Below are 21,821 nucleotides of genomic sequence, written 5' to 3' on the forward strand. Positions count from 1 at the left end.
TTTATTTAAGCAGGGAATAAATACTTAATGTTAAATATGTTTTTTTTTTTTTTTTTTTTTTTGTAGAGACAGAGTCTCACTGTACCGCCCTCGGGTAGAGTGCCGTGGCGTCACACGGCTCACAGCAACCTCTAACTCTTGGGCTTACGCGATTCTCTTGCCTCAGCCTCCCGAGCAGCTGGGACTACAGGCGCCCACCACAACGCCCGGCTATTTTTTTTTGTTGTTGCAGTTTGGCCGGGGCTGGGCCTGAACCCGCCACCCTCGGCGTATGGGGCCGGCGCCCTACTCACTGAGCCACAGGCACCGCCCAATGTTAAATATTTTTAACATTTTAAAATCCTTTCTTTTAGAGGTACTTTGTTTTCTATATGATAGAAAACCTTAAAATGGCATAAATAATTTAATTTCAATCAAACATCCACGTGTTGTAAAATTTAACTAATAATAGGGACATGATTTTAGTTTTCCTCTTAAGTTTTACAAGCAATTAATGCTAATAGAAGGTGTGAAATCATAAAAGGTAATTATTTCTTTTGAATACATTTGATTATGGAATGACATTTCTCTAATAATAAAATAATGTTTAACATTACATGTAGCTTCCTTGATATATTTATGAAACATGTAAATTTAGGACACAGATTACATACACACAAAAAAGTCCTTATGTTCAAATTTCTGCTTCTAAATTTTAGCCAGTGATTCAGAATGTAAGATTGTCATGACAACTATGCTTTCTTTTCTTTTAAATGGTTGCATGGAGTTTTACTTAATTTTAGAAGTAAATTTTTATTTTGTATTTTTGTTTGTTTTTCTTTTTTTTTTTGAAGCAAGGAAAACAAGTAAACATTATGAAACATATTGTTTCATAAGTTTATTAAGACATAAATTTTAGGGCAGTGGATTAATAGTAGGTATTTATGTGGTGATCCAGAGATCAAGAAAAACAAAAATGGGAGGTGGAAGCTTTGCGCAATGGCAGTATCGTAGCCAATGAGGTTTATCTGAGGCGCGATTATTGCTAATTGAAAACTTTTCCAAACACCCCTCCATGATGACTTGAAATATTGTCGGCATTGGCAATTTTTAACAGTCTCTATGGAGACTGAATTAAAAAAAAAAATGGAGGTGGGGAGTATATATGGATGCCATCAGTTTGAGGTGGTAAATAAATCTGGGAACTGTAACTTGTAGAAGTCTGAGAACATAGTGCTGGAGAAGCAGGCCTTGAATTTTATAAGAAAGAACCAAGTGAATAAAGGAATATAGGATATAGAAAGCAGGAAGAGTTTATGCAGTATTTTTGGGGAAATGGTAATGAAATAAATTACAGAAAACTGACTGAGGCTGCTGGGGAAATGTGCATTAGTACCCACGTGGGCCGCTAATTGATGTTTAATAAGGCTGAAACTGGGTATAGCTCACAATTTATTTGATCTTCACGACTGTCCTATGGGATATGTGTTATTATTATTTCCAGGTTAAAGACTAGTTAAAAAACATCTTTCATGCCATTTAAACCTAGATCTACAGACTTTAAAGCATATACTTTTAATACTGAGTGCTGTACCTTTCCATTCTATTCCTCAATACTATGCCTTATAAGTAATAGTTGCTAAAAAATATTTACGGACTCATGACTAAAGCACATTTTCATTAGTTTTAATATTTTACAGATTGCATATTTATTGATGTACTGATAAAAAATAGTTAATAGAATACCAAGTTGTAGTCTATGCAAGTCTGAAACTCTTTTTTTTTTTAATTTAATTTTTTTTTTATTGTTGGGGATTCATTGAGGGTACAATAAGCCAGGTTACACTGATAGCAATTGTTAGGTAAAGTCCCTCTTGCAATCATATCTTGCCCCCATAAAGTGTGACACACACCAAGGCCCCACCCCCCTCCCTCTATCCCTCTTTCTGCTTTTCCTCCCCCCCCATAACCTTAATTGTCATTAATTGTCCTCATATCAAAATTGAGTACATAGGATTCATGCTTCTCCATTCTTGTGATGCTTTACTAAGAATAATGTCTTCCACTTCCATCCAGGTTAATACAAAAGATGTAAAGTCTCCATTTTTTTAAATAGCTGAATAGTATTCCATGGTATACATATACCACAGCTTGTTAATCCATTCCTGGGTTGGTGGGCATTTAGGCTGTTTCCACATTTTGGCGATTGTAAATTGAGCTGCAATAAACAGTCTAGTACAAGTGTCCTTATGATAAAAGGATTTTTTTCCTTCTGGGTAGATGCCCAGTAATGGGATTGCAGGATCAAATGGGAGGTCTAGCTTGAGTGCTTTGAGGTTTCTCCATACTTCCTTCCAGAAAGGTTGTACTAGTTTGCAGTCCCACCAGCAGTGTAAAAGTGTTCCCTTCTCTCCACATCCATGCCAGCATCTGCAGTTTTGAGATTTCTCTATAGAGAACTCAAATTAATCCACATGAAAAAAAGCCAACAATCCCATATATCAGTGGGCAAGAGACATGAATAGAACCTTCTCTAAAGATGACAGACGAATGGCTAACAAACACATGAAAAAATGTTCATCATCTCTATATATTAGAGAAATGCAAATCAAAACAACCCTGAAATATCATCTAACCCAAGTCTGAAACTCTTGAGACACAGATTCTATTCAATTGGTTTCTTCAGCCCATAGAAGTTGTCATGGTACCAAAATTTAATTCAGTAACATCATTCTATTTCATTTAGACATGGCATCACATACTGATAAGTAGAAGGCCATGGTCTGATTTGGCAGATATAATAAATGATTTTCTGTAGAAGTTGGCCAAGAGCCACAACTATTCAACATTTTTCATCCATGGGCTGATGAGTAGATTAGAGAGCATGGTTATTAAGTTTGCATTTGAGAGAAAGCAAATGAGAAGAGGTGCCAGTAACTTAATAAGTAAAATTAGAATTTAAAATGGATTTAGCTTAATGATAAGTAGTGAATAACAAATGATGTAATTTGGTAGAACAGATTAAGAAGAAAAATAATGTTAATAACAGTAAGTACAGTGCTGGTATTTACAATTAAATCTCACTGGAGAACTACTAATCTAGAATTCATAAAACTTCTTTTGAAAGATTCAGATATTGTTCTCACATCACTTTTATCATTTGACTTTACTTTCAAAATTTCTTGCCTGTCATTACTTCTCAGTGATATTTACAAAATTAATGAATTGATAAATGGACAGTGTCTTGTCTGTTTAAATTTAGGAAACCTTCTTCAATACCATTATAATTATATGTGGGTTTTTTGCTATTATTAGACCTTTGGATTATTTTGAGTTGTTTTTTATTAATATGGTGAATTGCACTGTTATTTACATTATATCTTTGCAAAAATATTTACTTTTTTTCCCAACAGGGGTGAAATACTCTAATAGAATATGCATGTTATTGTGAATTCGTTCTTCATGGTACTTTTTTGAAGGTGTCTGTTAATATCGTTAGATTTTTTTCTGTCAATCACACCTAAAATGGCTGAGTTATTACTATTCTCAGCAATATTCATGTAGTTATGTTGTCTTCTTGAGTGGACAAATATTTATACTAGTGTAAATTTTTAATATTTTTATTTTAATCTTTACAGATTACTCAAAGACTGTCCTGGTTTTGTGTTTACCCCTCGATCAAGGGAAGAACTTCCACCAAACTTCCCCAGTGAAATTCCTGGAATCTGTCATTTTCTGGATTCTTATCAACAAGGAACAAATTCAAAGCCATGGTTTCAGAAAAAAGATGTTGAAGATAGCAATGCCAATTTTTTAGGCAAAGCATCAGGAATAGATTAGCAGACTAAGTATGTGTTCATTAGTCTTTGGGGTCTGACTCCTTTGAGGATGTGTAGAACCTCTGAAAGCACTTTAGACTGCCGGTGGCTAAAGAGCAGCATTAAAATTTGAGGAGCTAAGTCACCATCTACTCATTCTCCCATTTACATGATGAAAGCATATTCAATTCAGTATTCTTCTTTTTAAATACCCTTGAATACTCTTCTGGGCTTTTTTTTCTTTTTAAAGAAACCTCAAAATGTAACAATTGGGCAGATAATTCTGTTATATAATGATCACCTGCTACCTGTATTCAAAATTCAGCACGTTGTACATATATCAGATAATTGTAGTCAACTCTACAAAGTGATGGAGTCACCTGCAGTCTTGTGCCCTGGTGGAATGCCATGGTTATTGGAGTGTGTTTGTGATAGTGTTGCCTTAAAAAAAGTGCTTTTTGAATAGAAATTACATTCTTTGACATCATTAATCTTTCAACCTTTCAGCTCTGCATTTTATTACATTTTTTTCACTGAACTGTTAGCTTATATAAGAAAGGCTGAGGTTTTTTTTTTTTTTCTCTGTGGCACTTTCTTCCTTTTTTTCTTTTTAGAAATAAGTAATTAGGGGTTACATACAATATGAATATAAAATAGTTCTTCTGTATATATCAAAAGTACTTTTAGTTCTTGAAGTTAAAAATATTCTCCATAATCCAATGTGTCATAACAATAAATATTTCTTTTTGTTTGACATTGTTCTTATTCTATACAAGGTTAAAGGTTATTTTAATTCATATTAGCATTTTAATATCATATAATAAAATGTTCAGGATAAAAGAAGCCTATAGTAAAATGCAATAATACCATCCTAATTTAATTTAGCCATAATACCCTGGAAGCAAAGTAAGCATCCAGAGGATCCATAAAGGGCAGCAGTAAAACATTGCACACATACACAGGCACTGGGAATAATTTGGACATACTTCAGCAGACATATTCCATTGCTATGATGAGCCATGTAAAGTTTCAAGAAGAGAATCTAAATTCAGAAGTGAAAAATAAGACTCTCTCTTTTTAGTGATAGCTCATTTTAAAAAGAAAATATTTGCATTGAACATTTTTGTGTATGTACATGTTCTAAAAACCAAGTTTTTATTTCATTAAGTGTATGTATGTGAAGATTTTAATTCTAGTTGAAATATATCAATGATATTTTTTAAAGAGACTGTTAGTATTGATGAAGAAAAAGATACAGTGACTTCATTATGGGAATTTTCAAACTTTTTCTGGAGCTCGAATTTTTTTTAATGATGTCAGTCTAAGTTCTGTGTTGAACTAAAAAGTGTACAGAGTTTTTTTTGCATAGGATTTGATTTTCTAAAAAGTTTAGCTTTCCAACAAGGTGAAAATGAACATTTTAGTTTTAAAATCAGTATTAGCAGACCCGAAGATAATTTTATTTGGGGTTCTAAGAAGTATCTCAGTTTAAAACTCCTTTACGTCCATTAGTCCTTAGGCTAGCCCTTGGTGACATCGGGAATAAAAAGTCATTGCTGATTTTCCTCCAGTATCTCAAGAGTACAACTATGGATGTTACGACAGTTACTGTTTACTAAGAGTTACTCGTCTAGTGTCTTACAGGACTGAATGTCTCATTAAACACTCACCCTATTGTTGGAAAATACCATAAGCCTTTATGAAGTTAAATAAGTATTTATAAGGAAAATAAAGATGTAATTTTTTTTTTCTGGAATTGAACACTTATTATAGGAAAATAACAGAAATTAAAGAAAATTAAAAATTGTAAAAGAGAATGTGGTCTTTATCGATATGTAAGCAGACCTCAATTTGGTAATAATTTGTTCTCTAAAAGTTTATAGATTAACTAGAATTCAAAAACTATTTTTCATGTACGTGTGATGTATTAGAATACACAAACATACACACACACACACACACACACACACACACACACACCCCGAGAACAAATGGGGGAAATGTACATAATCTAAGTAAAAAGCTATAAGGGAGTTCCTTGTACCTTTCCTGCAACTTTTGGCATTTTATCCATCTAAAAAGTTACCAAAAATACATTTTCCCAGAGGAATTAAATCATTGATGATAGGTTCCCTAGAATAGCCTACACAGACCAGTTAATTATGGAATAATCTGTGGACTTTAAAGAAAATGAACATACATTCCCATTATAGAATGCATTCAAAATTAACAATTTGAATTTGTATGTAAAAAATTTTAATAGTCTCTTTTTATGGAGACATGTTTCAGATCCAGAGCGTTGATGGTAGCCAGGGCACAGACCATGAAGGGTAAATTATCTGAAGAAGTAAGTGACCAGAAGCAGAGCTCTAAGATTGGGAGAGGAGCTGAGGATGGAACAAAGAATGGACCAACAGGTCCTGTAACTGAGTAGGAGTCCAAGGGTACTGAATCATGTTGCCACTTGCTTATACTAGAAAATAAGGTTGGGTTGCAATACTGCTTCTCTAGAACTTTAGGAGCTACTCTTTCTGCTTTGGTTATTCATGACTTCCTATCCTATTATTTTGTGTCACATACACAGAATAAATTAGTTTCTCATACATACTTCTGCAGGAAGCATAGAGTTACATAGAAGTTTTCTAAAGATGCTTTGCATCAAGAAGCAAAGAGAAATATTGAATTAAAATGCTTCTTCCCATTTTGTTTTATCTTGCTATATTCATCTAGACTTTGTTACAAAGTGTGAATTTTAGTGTTTAAGAATACATAAATACTAATAGATTCATTTATACATTTTCATTTATTCATTCATCACATTTATTGAGTGCCTATTATATATATGCCAAGAATAATGCAATATTTTTGAAATTCAAAGATAATACATGGACCATTCTGTCAATACAGAAAAAATGACAGACAGATGTATGAAAAAAGATTATGCAATTCTGTGGGACCACACAGTAGTGGACTCAGTTCTTGGAGGTCTAGGGTTCACCCAGCAGAGATGGAGAAGGCCATGGCAACGGCAAGTGATCCAGCACACAGAGAAATGTGGGGTGGGAGGTGCACGGTATATGCTGAACAGCCAGCTGCCGAGGATGAGTTAGGAGGAAGGAGAGGAGGACAGAAAGACCATCAGGACAAAACTCATTTAAAGGTGTACAATTAATAGTAATTATTATTATAGTATTTTCATTAATTTTAAAAATCCCTGTGTTCAAAATGCATCTTACAAAAGGAAAAAAAAAAGCAAAAAAAGAAGTCATTGGCTTCTGTCTCCCTCTGGAATAGCTTCAAAGCTACTAGAAAAGGGACAGATCAAATCTTAAAGGAAGAGAAGGGTTTGGTCAGATGTGAGTGTTTGAAAGGTAGTGTCAGAAACAGCATGGATAGGATGGGTAGGATGGGTGTTTACTTGCAGCAATGATGAAATAAGTATCTGTCTATATCAAAGGAAAATGATTTATGGAATGTGTTGTATTTTATTGCAAATATGAACATAAAGCTTGAGTGTTTGGGACTAGAATTTCATGTCACTTTCAAGGACATCAGTCCTTCAGGTCCTTGGTAGGGAGGAAGGAAGAGAGGCTTCGGCATTTTAACTAGCCTTTCTTCCAAATTGTTACTCCTTGATATTACCAGTCACCCTAAAGCAAACCCTGCCTGGGCCTGTCATATGTTAGCTTAGAAGAAGTCACAGGTTAGAACAGGAGGTTCTATGATGGGCCTAGCAAATGAAGGAGATGAGTGAACAAGAGTGACTTCTCCAAAGAGTGCCTGAGGAACAGGCATGAGTCCCTGAGATGACCCAGCTGGGAAACTGCCCACATGGAGCTTTACACGTAAAACCCCACTGAAGTCTAAGGCTATATGATGCTTTAAAGTTGTATTCAAGTCACTCTTAAAGCAAGTGTTAATCCTCCCAGAGAGAATGGGATAGTGAATTACTACTGTAGTTTTAATCACATGGGCATAATCTCCATAAATCATTACTAATAACTGAAAACAAATCTGTTTGCCACAGATTAATGTAGATCAATAGATCACTACCCTTCACTGAACAGAAAAACATAGAGTTTTTGACCCAATAGTATACCTTGGTGCTATTGCGCTTTTTAGATAAGGGTTCTTGGACCGTGAAGGCAGACTTGAAGGGAGCAGGGATGGGAGACAGGCGTGTGTGACAGGTGTGATGGCAGTCCTTAGAGAGGCCGTGCCAAGTGGCCTCACAGTTCCTGTAAGGAGGGACTTCCCATCTCCTTTAACACAGAAACCAGAAGGAAGTCTGGTTTTCTTGTCTAAACTTTTTAAAAGCAGGGACAGCTCGACTTGTTAAGCAGAGAACACCAAAATGTCATTTTGAAACAAACGTTACAGTGTTATAGTATACAGTCTTTGCTGGGATACTTTCCAAGACCTGGGAAATCTTTGTGTCCTTTAGTGAAAGGGGAAGATTCGCTCCAGTTGTGAAAGCCATGAGCCTGTGGTAATGGAAGCTATTAGTCCTTTACGGTCTTGGTTGAGTTTAGTTTTCTTCTGCTCTCAACATACAGGCTTCTTTTATAATAAAACACTTCTTTTATTGTATTGATGACAAGTACTCATTTGGTATTCTTATTTTTTAAGCCACTTCAAACATCATACATTTAATTGCCACCTACATTTCCCTTGAAACAGCTTTGCTTTTAACTTGGCCACACCTGCCTCTGTTTTGACTACCTCATATTATCCACATATTTTTTCATCCCAGACTTTCTCCTTATGTTCTTATTTATGCCCATTTCTTCCCATATCCTCCCAAATTGCAAAAGTTTTATCAATGGATATATTTTAATTTTTTAAAGTAAAACCAAAAGAAAAAAAAAACCGTGATGTTCAAAAGCTACACATCTTTTGCTTTTGGTGGAGATTTGTTTACATTATATTAAATCATTAGTTTCACAAAAAGGTCAATATCTTAGATTTAAATATTGGCACAGAAATCAGGACCAAATTCAAATGGCATAGCCAGGACTTAATCTTAGATATTCAGGTGGAAGAGTTGAGATAAGATTGTGGCTGTCTATCAAGTTTCTTTAATTTTTTAAGTATGTAATGGGAGAAAATTAGATCACAAATAAGCCTTCCAAAGTGTGAAGAACATTGCTTGTCATAAAATGACTTTGCAATGCCCGAATTTTGAATTATCTGCTCAGATATTTGTTTGGTCTGAAATGCTGCCAAACCCATCTGTACCAAGGAAACAACTACAAGGTAGTTTCAGAGAAAGCTGAAACAAAACAAAACAATAGAAAAATGCTATTATACAAGTCAGACAGTCCATTGTGTGAAGTATTGTGCATCTGGGGAAAAAGCAGCAAAAGTGAAGCTGTTTGGAAATTTAAGGTGACATTGGTCAAGGGATTTTGTGCCTTTAGAAACCATGATACTCAGTGATGCCCAGGTACTGTTCAATCACAATGAGCGGCCTTCTTACATGAATTGGACCTTGTAAAATGGAAATTAATGAAAATTAGTATTTGAGAATTCACTGTTCCTTCACCTTCTCCCCTGTGTAAAGATGCCCTGAAAAATCTGAGAGCTTGATATTGACTTATCTAGAGTACTGTTCTCCAACCTTTTAGATTACTGCACACTAGTAGCAAAATATTTTAGCACACCAACTCTATGTACTTCTATAAGCTGCTCTCACCTGTGTTTTAGTACAGCTTGTTTTCTTTTCTAAAGAAGCATGAATGTATATAGAATTCTAGTATTTTTTCCCCTACCCAAGTGAATCATTTTCCTATTTTACTCTGGAAATGGTTACAATCAGTCAGTGGCTCTTGACTTTTACTGAGTCACCTATCACTTTGAGAACTGAATAAACAATAAAAGAGGCCATCATCCCTCTAAAAATGTCCATATGCACTTATACTCCAAGACATAAATGCTTCCAGAAGTTTGGGAACTCCCTGAAATCCACTGTTAGATCCCAACGAGATGCCCTATATCCTTATTGTAGAGGAGGGAAAAAATAGTAAATGTTGACTAGGAAGCAATGGTCTAGAGGGGAAAATAGTAAATAACATTTGAAATGATAAAAAATGAATAACTGTCAGAAGTCTGTGACCACTTTTACATGAGACCACTATTGACTTTTAGGAACAAAGCGAGTTAGTTTTGGGGTTCTGCTATGTGGATTGATTCCTGGGGTTTCACATACAGACAACTGAAGTTTTCTTTTTGGCAAGTATTTAACATCTCTCTCAACATATTCCTTCTCCATCTTTTAATGATGGTGTATTGCTATAGGTATCTCAATGTTTTTTATAATTTAAATAATTCATTTCATTTTTCATCTGTAATAAAGATAGTCATTGGCTCCTGCATTGAAAATGTTCTTCATACTAACAATAGTCCTTTCATGGTTGCTTTAAATAACAATAATAATTTTGAGTTCTGCTTCTGGCAGAGTTCCAAAGTCTATCAAAATGTTACCTCGTGTCTCAGAAGCTTGTTAGATATTGCTGCCACATAAATATTGTAATAAAAGTGTTTCAATAAAAACCTTAACATTTAAAGTGAGTTCTGTTTAAAAAGAAAAATGAACCATTGAATAAAGTAAAAGCATTATGGCTTCAAGTTATTCAAAAATATTTGTTCTGATGTAGGGCTTACTGCTACAGAGAAAGGAAATCTCTAACACAACGGTGTGGAAAACAGGATGAAGGACTGTCATGAAAGGGATTTGCTGTATACAGATTAATTATCCAAATCCCTTTCAAAAGTTATTGTAAAAAAAGGTATTCATAATGATATAACCAAAATACATTTCCTTAGGTATGCAAGGCTCCTATTACAAGCCAAACCCATGTCATACATAAAATCAAAATTAAATAAAAATTACATTTAGAAATAAAATTTGTACTTTTTTATTTCTAAAAAATTAAATTTTAAGATGTTTTTAATCACATATAAAATCAAAATTTAAAAGAAAAACTAAATTTAGAGATACACTGGATTTGGTTTATCAAATATACTGGCAAACAGCATAAGCTTAGGCACAAATTTGTCTCCATTGCACTTTGTCAGGAGACAATTTTCCATAACATTTTGGAGAGAAACAGTGGGAAAAACAGCCTTTTTTCTACACATTCTTTTGCAGGATGTTTGTAGAGCAAGCAGCTTTAGAAAATAGAGATGTCTCTCTCTACAACACAGGGCAAGCATGCTTACTGCCCATTATAAAAATTTGTGGTTTTAAACCCAGAGTTTCTTTTCTGGAGTGTGACCCAAGGTGCGTTCAGGTGAAACTTGTTTCTGTTCACATTGCCCTGTGGAAATCTGGGCCTCGGCAACCAGATGCAGATACCCTCTGTCAGATGTGACGTCTCTGAAGTTATTTGCCACTGACCCAGAAGTCTCAGTGTCACCTCGTTAACTTGAAGGTAGAGTAAAATCTCAGACCCTTTACAGTTATTGACAGTTTTGGCCATGAGGACTGGAGTCTGACAAAGATTTGGCTCTCTGGAAGTGGATGAAGACACTGTGAACTGCATCATGTGAGATACACCAGAAACAAAAACAAATGTAGTGACCCAGTTGTATATTCAACAGAGTGACAAAGGGTCCTCTATTTCATTGTCATCTGGTGATAAAAAATTAAGAGATATTTTCACATCAAGTATCGGAAAGTGGATCCAAAGGCAGCTGCCAGAACAGGGGTTTTGTGGCTGCTAGCTCCTCTCTGGATGAGCAGACTTCCCCTGCAATGGGGCTGTCAGATCCAAGTCTACATCAGTGTCCTAACTGCCACCAAGAACCATCTTGAGTTAGAGACAGGTTCTGATCTTCTTCAGTCAGCACTTACAAGATACACATTTTTAAAAAATACAGATAGTTTTCAAAACTCACAAGTAAAAATTGTACAACATGATGTTCACACGCATAGAAGTTTTGTGATACACAAAAGTCAAGAAATGTAAAGTCTGTGTGAATGGAAAAAAAAGACACCCACCCACCCCCAAGCAAAATCAATAAGCCAAGCAAGTTAGGACCCTGTGGATTGTGTTTCTTGAAAGTGGAATAATGGATCATGACGTCTCAAAACTTTCATAGTGACACACATTTGTGTATGCACTGTGGAAAGGCTAACGCAAGCTAATTTACAAACCCATTATCCCACACACATATTTCTTTATGGTGAGAACATTTAAAATCTCCTCTGGCAGCAATTTTCAAGTATACAATACATTTTTATTAATTGTGGTCATTGGATTATACAACAGATTTCCTGAACTTACTTCTTCTGTTGAAATAAAATTTTATATGCTTTGACCAATTCTTTCTTGCAAAGAAAAGAAATCTATGGCCCCTATGAGCAGAAACCAGGTAAATTATTAAAATGTGGCTGTTGACTTGAGAGGGGAGAGCACTGGATGCCTGTTGCTTGTGAAGGAAGAATGTCAATGGCTGGGCAGTGTCAGGACTTATCCCTGCCAACTTTCAGTCTTTCATGCCAACTTTGGTTCTTTCAGGGATGACAGTCAAACATCTCTGAGTTTTTTCCAGTAGTCCTGGCTCCAGTGGAGAACTTTGGTCCTTCGAGGGAGATTGCCCTCAGACAGACAAACTCCCATGGGAAAGCACAGGTAAGGCATTGTCGTGAGTCAGATTGTGTCCCCACAAAATCCAGACGGTGACATCCTAGCCTTCAGGACCTCAGAGTGTGTCCTTATTTGGAAGAGGGCAGATACATGGCAGATATAATTAGGTGAGTTAAGATGAGGTCATGCTGAAGCAGGGGAGGGTCCTACTGCCAAACACCTGGTGTCCTTCTACAAAAGAGAAATCCAAACGTGGAGACACACAGAGAGAACACTCTGTGACGTGAAGGCAGTGAGCAGGGAGACGCTCATTCACACCAACGAACAACAAGGATTTCCAGCAAACCTCCAGACATTAGGTGAGAGGTATGGAACATAAAGCCCCAGAAGCAACCGGCACCCATCACATCTTGATCCCTGACTTCTGACCTCCAGAACTAGGAGACAATTAATGTCTGTTGTTTAAGCCACTCAGTTTGTGGTCTTTTATCACAGCAGCCCTACTAAGTAAATATAGACGTTGACTGATATTTGGGCTTTTAATGCCCTGAATTGGGTTTGTAATGCTGATAAAAGTATTTCACTGAGAATGAGAGACTGAAATTGTAGAAAAATTCTCCAGGTCAAACCCTTAGCTTGGAGAAACACCCTTGCCCTTACATTTAAATTAGCATGAAATTAAGCATATTTTCTTGGTGATGGAGCAGCAAATACCTCGGATTCCTTTCCTAAAAACTGGCCCTGTGCCAGTCATTCGCATATCACTAAAGGATGCAAACCCATGTTCACAACAGGAATATGATGCCGCTGCCCATGCCCGGTCCAGGGATCCCCAAGGCAGAAATAGATGGGGTCAGTGATGAGGCTCTGCCACATGTTACAGATGTTGAACAGGATGAATACACTGCAAGTTCCTTTGGTTGACCAGCTGCTTCTATGTGCTCCCAACTAAAAGCAAATGTTCTTCCATTGCTAGTGGGCAGCCACTCTTTCCCTCTCACCTCTTGATCCATTCTTCTCTCTCTAATTCTAATCTCAGCTGCTTTAAAGAGAAATATGATTAAGGATGAAGCCAAGATCTCCCTGCCCCCAAGCAACTACCCAATATAGCAGGCGGTGGAGGGAATAGAAATTTTATGCTGTTGTGTACTGACACTCAAGACACAATGCCTGGTCCCGTGATGGGATGAGATATTCAAACTCAATTAATAAAGTTTGGGCATTGTGGAGAAGGCAATAAAATGTGACCTTGTGTTTTAGGTTTTAAAGGTTAAGTCAATGTATTATTTTTTTGTGCCCATATCTGAATGCACATGAGGAGTTGATATCCTATGCACTCACATTTCCTTGTTTAGGAAAGGCCAGAGGGAATTCTACTGATAAAAGAACAGCAAGTTAGTAAACACTAGTACCTTCAGCACCCACAATCTCTTTGAGCTGCAAGTCTCCATGTCTGATAATTTTAGTGACTGAAGCCTCTGATGAAGGGAGTCACCCTTCACCTAGAAGTCATCATTGAGGTTTTGCCTTGCCACTGACTTGACACAGCTGTTAAATAACCCTGATTATCATGCCTCTTTAGCTTGCTACCAGGCTCCTGTCAAAAGTGAATACCTAATGTGATTTTTCAGCCTGATTTTCATTTTAATGTGGTTGACTCGGATGCACTGACTAGCAGGGTGGGAAGGTAGACTCAACAATCCTCACTTGGTAAATTGAAAAGGCATATTTAGGAACACAGCTAGCCTAGTGCCCACCGCAACTCAGCTTTACACCAGGAAGGGTCAGCTATCACTCTAGGAGGAACTTTACTGCTCCTTTTACCACTTACAGAAAAGGTACGGGCTCAGTGGGCCCCTGGGCTCACAAGGTTTCTTCCGAGGCTGTGCCTCTTTCATTGACAATTCAGCTAACCTGAAATCCCATGGTGTTAGATTTTTACTTTTCTTGGATCATTGCCACTATCCTACCTGTTTTGTATGCAACTTGGAAAACTACATATTAGCAGGTTAAAGCCACCCCTTTTGGGGGTCATGAACTTTGGGAATAAGTTGCAATTGCTGACAGAGCTGTTGCCATCACTTATGGTAAGGGCATGTTCTTTATGATACTGGCTGGACCATATGGCCCAAGTGGACGAATAGCCTGGGCCTGTCTTCTCCTTTTCTGGGATCCTCTCAAAACTAGAAGTTTTTGAGTCCCTGGGTAAGCAGGCTGGAGTAAAATATCCACATATACCTATGTTGCCTCCAAAGTCCAAATAGGCCTACGAGGCACTGTGTCTCTCACTTGGTTGCATAAGGGGCCATTTGCAACAACTTATCCTTCAACTTAGAAGGGATGTTTTCGCTTAGTCCACTCCATTGGACCCCTAGAAAGTTTACTGAGGTAGAAGATCCCTGAATTTTAGACTAATTTATTTCTCACCTACAGATTTATTTCTCACCTACAAAGAATAACTTCCTAATAAGTCTGGAATAGTTGTTACTTTGTACTCACCTAAGGTCACTAATGTAATGAGCCAAGTTGATACTTGTGTAAAGGAAAGGTGATCAAGATCTCTCTGAATTAAATTATTCTGTAGGGCTGGAGAGTTGATCTATAATAGATAGATAGAAATAGGACAGTGAAAGTATATTTCTGCCTTGTTGGCTGAAAGCGAACTCCTTCTGGTGGCCTTTTGAACAGGAACAGAGAAAAAGACATTTGTCAGATCAGTAGCTGCGTACTGGCTATGAGGGATGCATTAATTTTCTCAAGCATTAAAACCACTTCTGCTATAGCAGTCAAATTGCAGTGAACACCTTGTTGATCTTAAAACAATCTACTGCCATTCTCCAAGAGCTACCTGTCAAATGGCCAAATAAATGGGAGAGTCGAGTGGCTATATGGTGGGAATCACAACCTCTGAGTTTTTCCCTTTGATGCTCGCACTAGTGTCTGTAATCCTTCTAGGAGTGTAGTTTTGCTTTTGGTTTACTATTTTCCAAGGTAGAAGCAGCTCTAATGGCCATTCTCACCAAAATAGCCCTCATCCCACAGGTCCGGGAGTGAAGGTGTGAATTCTGCCAGCTTGTGAATTCTGCCAATTGAGTATGTCTATTCCAATTATGCATTCCAGGACTGGGGAATAACCACAGGGTCAGTTCAGGGACCAACTCAACCCTTCGTGAGTCAGACTTAAGCTAAAACTCCTTTGATCACCTGACCTTCAGTCAGAGGAGGGCCATAGTGCTTAGTCTCCTGAAATCAGTATCTATTCAAAGCCATTGTCCAGCAGTCTCTAGAACATCTGACTTTTTCATTTTCCCCAATGCAAAATTATCCTGGTAAAAGGCTAGAGGTGCCTTTGGGGGAAGGATGGGAGAAACATTACCATATACATTTTCAGTAGTATAGTGGGGACCTTGGGATCCAGACTTCCTCTCATGCAAGAAGTTTTGGGTCTGTACATTGGCCTAATTCTGAGGATTAACTGAGGGGCCATGAGTCTTGATTTTTTAGGATTCAAGTTAAAATTTTATTTCCTTGATGTGGAATTTTTCTTTTTATACAGGTCAAGTAAGAATCTGGTAGGCTTCCTATCTGTTTCATTTCTATGGACACAATGATTAGCCAATGCTGCAAGTCTATTCGAGTCAGACTGTTCTGAGTTCTGATTGTTGCTTTGCCTCTTCTGTCCATCAAAGTAACCATGTCCACATTGCCTTTGATAGTTGAGTGTTGGCATTGGGCTCCTGTCACCCCAAATCCTCACTGTATTAAGTTTCTCAGTTCAGTGACTGCAGACCCAGCTGTGAGCTCTAGCCCACAGATGACAATCTTTACAGAGCAGAGTTCTTCTTGAGTAAATTCATTTCTCACAGAATTGATGAAAGGTATGTATTCTGGGTGCTCCCAGTATGGGGTAAATCTCAAATGACAAATCTATTCTAACACAGTTTCTCCCCAAGCCGTTGAATCCCTTCCTCTACATTAAACCAAAGCAGGTCTGACATTTCCTGTTCACTCACTCTGAGCCACCAGTTGGTCCACAATTCAGTCAACTGACCAAAGAAACTCTCAGAGCCCCATCCTGACCCTCTGGGCTGCAACATTAAATGCAGCATCTCTGCTTACTGAGCCCATGATAATGAAATTGGCCTAAACCAACTGCCATTGTCTCACACCCCTCAGAGTCCATTCTCATTCTCACATGTTTCCTGGATTTCTGTCTGTATAAATTTAGAAACTCAGATGGTTCTTTTGGATGGGAGAAACATTAACCGTATATGTAGTGGGGACCTTCTTCGAGGGATCCAGACTTCCTCTCATTTAAGGAGTTTTGGGTCTGTACATAGGCTTAATTCTGAGGATTAACTTAGGGGCCATGAGTCTTGGTTTGTAGGATTCAAGAAAAATTCCAAGTCAAGGGAACAAAGACTATAAACAAAGAACACTGTTACCACTCTGACATAGAAACCTTCTGGGCAGATGAGGAGAAAATCTGGGGTAGTATGTCTGGCAGGTTGGAGGTGACCCTCCTTCTTATGGGTCACACATTGTACCTCACCTTCAAGGACCTGCTGGGATGGGAATCTGGCTATAAGTCTGGAAGGAAAAAGCAATAATGGGGTGGGTCCTGAGAAGACTCAGGCTGGGCCCACAGCCTCTCTTGTCAGTGAATGGCTGTCCCTGAGCAGCAGGTGTCTCATCTGAGTGGGGCAAACCCAATCACTTTGAGTTCACCACTCCCTAAATTCCCAGTACTCCCTTTATCTTAAACTCACCCAATCTCCCTCCTCACTTTATATTACCTGCTAAATCCCATGGTCCTTGCATACCTAGCCTGTATAGCAAACTCATCCTATGAAAATTAATGATAAAACTGAGTGTGGAGAGGTGGAGCAAGATGGCGGCCGAGTAACAGGTTCCTTGCATCTGGGCACTGTGAGTCTGGGAGATACACTGTGAGTCTGGATGCCTGCCAGACTCCAGGCATCTCTGGCTGGTGGGATCTGCCTATCATCAATCCTATGAGGATACAGGGAGTCAGTGAGAGACTTCTGGACCCCAAGAGGAGGACTAAAACAGTGGAAAACCGGCAAGTGGTCGTGTGTGTTCAATCCGTCTAAACCCGCCCACAACTGTAAGTTCAGTAGCAGCGAGACTGCAAACCAGAAAGGCCTTACCCGTGAATTGTTTTGGCGTCCTTGGACTTGGCACTGAGTTGAACTGCCTTGGGGAGGGCCTGAGCGGGAGTGCGGAGAACTTTGGCTGTTGTCTAGGGCCCCAGTCTGAGCCGCTGAGCCAGATGGAGCTAATAGTGTTTGGCGGTGGGTCACATGGAACCATTGTCAGTGATCTGCCCCAGCAAACTCCGCCCTCAGGGTCGCAGAGCTAGAAATGGGTGGGAGCTGGTAACCCAGCAACCAAGTAGCCTAAGGGTGGGGTCTGAGCCGCCTTGCAGCCCTAACCCTCAGAGGCAGAGTGAGACTGGTTTTGGCCCACTGGGTAACTGGATAGCCACTTCAGCAGTGATTCCAGCGAGAAAGCGGGAAAAGCTTCTGCTTAGCAAGTTTACAAGTTCAAAGTGCCTTTTAAGTGGGCTGAAGAGAGATTTAGGGTGTCTACCTGCTGGGGTTTGAGAAATCAGCAGCCTCCAGTCGTATCAGAACTGTGATTAGCATCTCATACCCCAGAAGACCACGTGTTGCCCAAACAATATTCAATAACATATACAAACTACTTTGTTTTTGGTTGTGTATTTTTTTCTATTTTTTTGTTTGGTTGGTTTTTTTTGTTTATTTTGACATTGTTGATGTTATTTTGTTTTTTAATTTCAATCTTTTCCATACAGATCCCTTTTTCTTTCTCAATTTTTCTAGTTTAATTATAATTTCCCATTGCTGCCTTTTTTAATAACTAGAACTTCATTTTTGCTAGTGTTTCTACTGCTATCATTTGGTTTTTCACCCAATTTTATCCCCATAAAGTTCTCTGTTTGCTTGTTTTGGTTTGATCTATAGCATTTTTGTCTTTCCTCTCTACTTGGTGGAGGTGGGGTACTGTGTCTGATCAGGTTAGCAAAGAGCTGCTGACCTCAGGGAACCACCCAAATGGGCACCCCCAGAAGGTGGGGTTTTTTAAGGTTGTGTCAAAGTACCCTACTGTACACCTATATTGCCCTGTCTGCCTCTTTCTGTGCCTCTCTTCTTTTTGTCAATATTCCTTATACCCACCCCCTCTCCTTTCTCTATCTTTCTTTTTTTTCTTATCACTCAGTCCTCCTTTCTTTCATCCCTTTTTTGCTCTTCAACCTTCTCACCCTTCTGGTCCTGTAACCCTTAGTCCACAGGCACAAGAAATTAAAGAACAAGAGGAAGTGAAAGGAAAATTAGGGCAAGGAAACAGATAAAAGAAATCACTCATGAGGAAGAATGAGTGCAACATGAAGAACCAGGCAACATGAAGAACCAGGCAACATGAAGAACCAGTCTAGAACAACCCCACCAAGGGACCATGAGGTAGCTACTGCAGATGATTCCACCTGTAAAGAAATGTTAGGAATGACAGAAAGGGAATTTAGAATACACATGTTGAAAACAATGAAAGAAATGATGGAAACAATGAAGGAAATTGCTCATAAAGTGGAAAATAACCAAAAGGAAATCCAAAAACAGAATCAAATAAGAGATGAACGATATGAAGAATATAAAAAGGATATAGCAGACATGAAGGAACTGAAACAGTCAATTAGGGAACTTAAAGATGCAATGGAAAGTATCAGTAACAGGTTAGACCATGCAGAAGAAAGAATTTCAGAGGTAGAAGACAAAGTTCTTGAGATAACTCAGACAGTAAAAGAGGCAGAAAAGAAGAGAGAGAAAACAGAACGTTCACTGTCAGAATTATGGGACTTTATGAAGCGTTCCAACATACGAGTTATAGGAATTCCAGAAGGGGAAGAAGAATGCCCCAGAGGAATGGAAGCCATACTAGAGAATATTATAAAAGAAAATTTCCCAAACATCACCAAAGATTCTGACACACTGCTTTCAGAGGGATATCGGACCCCAGGTCGCCTCAACTCTAACCGAGCTTCTCCAAGACACATTGTGATGAACCTGTCCGAAGTCAAGACAAAAGAAAAGATTCTGCAAGCTGCCAGAAGTAAGCGCCAGTTGACCTACAGGGGCAAATACATCAGAGTGACTGCAGACTTCTCTAATGAAACTTTCCAAGGAAGAAGACAATGGTCATCTACCTTTAATCTACTTAAACAGAACAATTTTCAGCCCAGAATTCTGTACCCCGCTAAGCTAAGCTTCAAAATTGACGGAGAAATCAAATCATTTATGGATATACAAACATTGAGGAAATTCGCCACAACAAGACCAGCTCTATAGGAAATACTTCAACCTGTTCTGCACACTGACCACCACAATGGATCAGCAGCAAAGTAAGAAATCAGAAATCAAAGGACAGAACCTAACCTCCACACTAATGCAAAAGATAAAACTAAGCAATGGACTCTCACCAAATAAGACGAATAAAATACTACCACACTTATCAATTATCTCAATAAATGTTAATGGCTTGAATTCCCCACTGAAGAGACATAGATTGGTTGACTGGATTAAAAAACACAAGCCATCCATTTGCTGTCTGCAAGAAACACACCTGGCTTCAAAAGACAAATTAAAACTCCGAGTCAAGGGTTGGAAGACAATTTCTCAGGCAAATGGAATTCAGAAGAAAAGAGGAGTTGCAATCTTATTTTCAGATACATGTGGATTTAAAGCAACTAAAGTCAAAAAAGACAAAGATGGTCACTTTATATTGGTCAAGGGAAAACTACAACAAGAAGACATTTCAATTCTAAATATTTATGCACCCAATTTAAATGCTCCCAGATTCTTGAGGCAGACCTTACTCAGTCTGAGCAATATGATATCTGATAATACCATCATAACAGGGGACTTTAACACTCCTCTTACAGAGCTGCACAGATCCTCTAAACAGAAATTAAACAAAGATAAAAGAGATTTAAATGGAACCCTACAACAACTGTGCTTGATAGATGCATATAGAACACTCCAACCCAAAGATAAAGAATATACATTCTTCTCATCACCCCATGGAACATTCTCCAAAATTGATCATATCCTGGGACACAAAACAAATATCAACAGAATCAAAAGAATTGAAATTTTACCTTGTATCTTTTCAGACCATAAGGCACTAAAGGTGGAACTCAACTCTAACAAAAATGCTCAACCCCACCCAAAGGCATGGATACTAAACAATCTTCTGTTGAATAACAGGTGGGTGAAGGAAGAAATAAAACAGGAAATCATTAACTTCCTTGAGCATAACAACAATGAAGACACAAGCTACCAAAACCTGTGGGATACTGCAAAAGCAGTTTTGAGAGGAAAATTCATCGCTTTAGATGCCTACATTCGAAAAACAGAAAGAGAGCACATCAACAATCTCACAAGAGATCTTATGGAATTGGAAAAAGAAGAACAATCTAAGCCTCAACTCAGTAGAAGAAAATAAATATCGAAAATCAAATTAGAGATCAATGAAATTGAAAACAAAAGAATCATTCAGAAAATTAATGAAACAAGGAGTTGGTTTTTTTAAAAAATAAATAAAATAGATAAACCATTGGCCAGACTAAATAGAAATAGAAAAGTAAAATCTCTAGTAACCTCAATCAGAAATGATAAAGGGGAAATAACAACTGATCCCACAGAGATACAAGAGATCATCTCTGAATACTACCAGAAACTCTATGCCCAGAAATTTCATAATGTGAAGGAAATGGATCAATATTTGGAATCACACCCTCTCCCTAGACTTAGCCAGGATGAAATAGACCTCCTGAACAGACCAATTTCAAGCACTGAGATCAAAGAAACAATAAAAAAGCTTCCAACTAAAAAATGCCCTGGTCCAGATGGCTTCACTCCAGAATTCTATCAAACCTTCAAGGAAGAGCTTATTCCTGTACTGCAGAAATTATTCCAAAAAACTGAGGAAGAAGGAATCTTCCCCAACACATTCTATGAAGCAAACATCACCCTGATACCAAAACCAGGAAAAGACCCAAACAAAAAGGAGAATTTCAGACCAATCTCACTCATGAATATAGATGCAAAAATTCTCCACAAAATCCTAGCCAATTGATTACAGCTTATTATCAAAAAAGTCATTCATCATGATCAAGTAGGCTTCATCCCAGGGATGCAAGGCTGGTTTAACACACGCAAGTCCATAAACGTTATCCACCATATTAACAGAGGCAAAAATAAAGATCACATGATCCTCTCAATAGATGCAGAAAAAGCATTTGATAAAATCCAGCATCCTTTTCTAATTAGAACACTGAAGACTATAGGCATAGGTGGCACATTTCTAAAACTGATTGAAGCTATCTATGACA

The 21,821-nt window shown here is 37.9% G+C and overlaps 1 protein-coding gene and 1 non-coding gene across 2 annotated transcripts in view; both read left to right on the forward strand.

The window, feature by feature from the left end:
* GUCY1A1 (guanylate cyclase 1 soluble subunit alpha 1) overlaps positions 1 to 4,002 on the forward strand; it is a 76,553-nt gene extending 72,551 nt beyond the window's left edge. Inside the window, exon 10 of the mRNA XM_053583416.1 lies at positions 3,618 to 4,002. Within this exon, the coding sequence (XP_053439391.1) occupies positions 3,618 to 3,819 (202 nt within the window). The 3' untranslated portion in view covers positions 3,820 to 4,002. The remainder of the gene's footprint in view (positions 1 to 3,617) is intronic.
* Positions 968 to 1,108, forward strand: LOC128591825 (U4 spliceosomal RNA). Its single transcript, XR_008381672.1, has one exon. It is a non-coding gene; the product is annotated as a U4 spliceosomal RNA (small nuclear RNA).
* Positions 4,003 to 21,821: the final 17,819 nt, after the last annotated feature.

The sequence above is a fragment of the Nycticebus coucang genome, chromosome 1 (assembly GCF_027406575.1).
Source record: "Nycticebus coucang isolate mNycCou1 chromosome 1, mNycCou1.pri, whole genome shotgun sequence".
In the NCBI taxonomy this organism is placed as follows: Eukaryota; Metazoa; Chordata; class Mammalia; order Primates; family Lorisidae; genus Nycticebus; species Nycticebus coucang.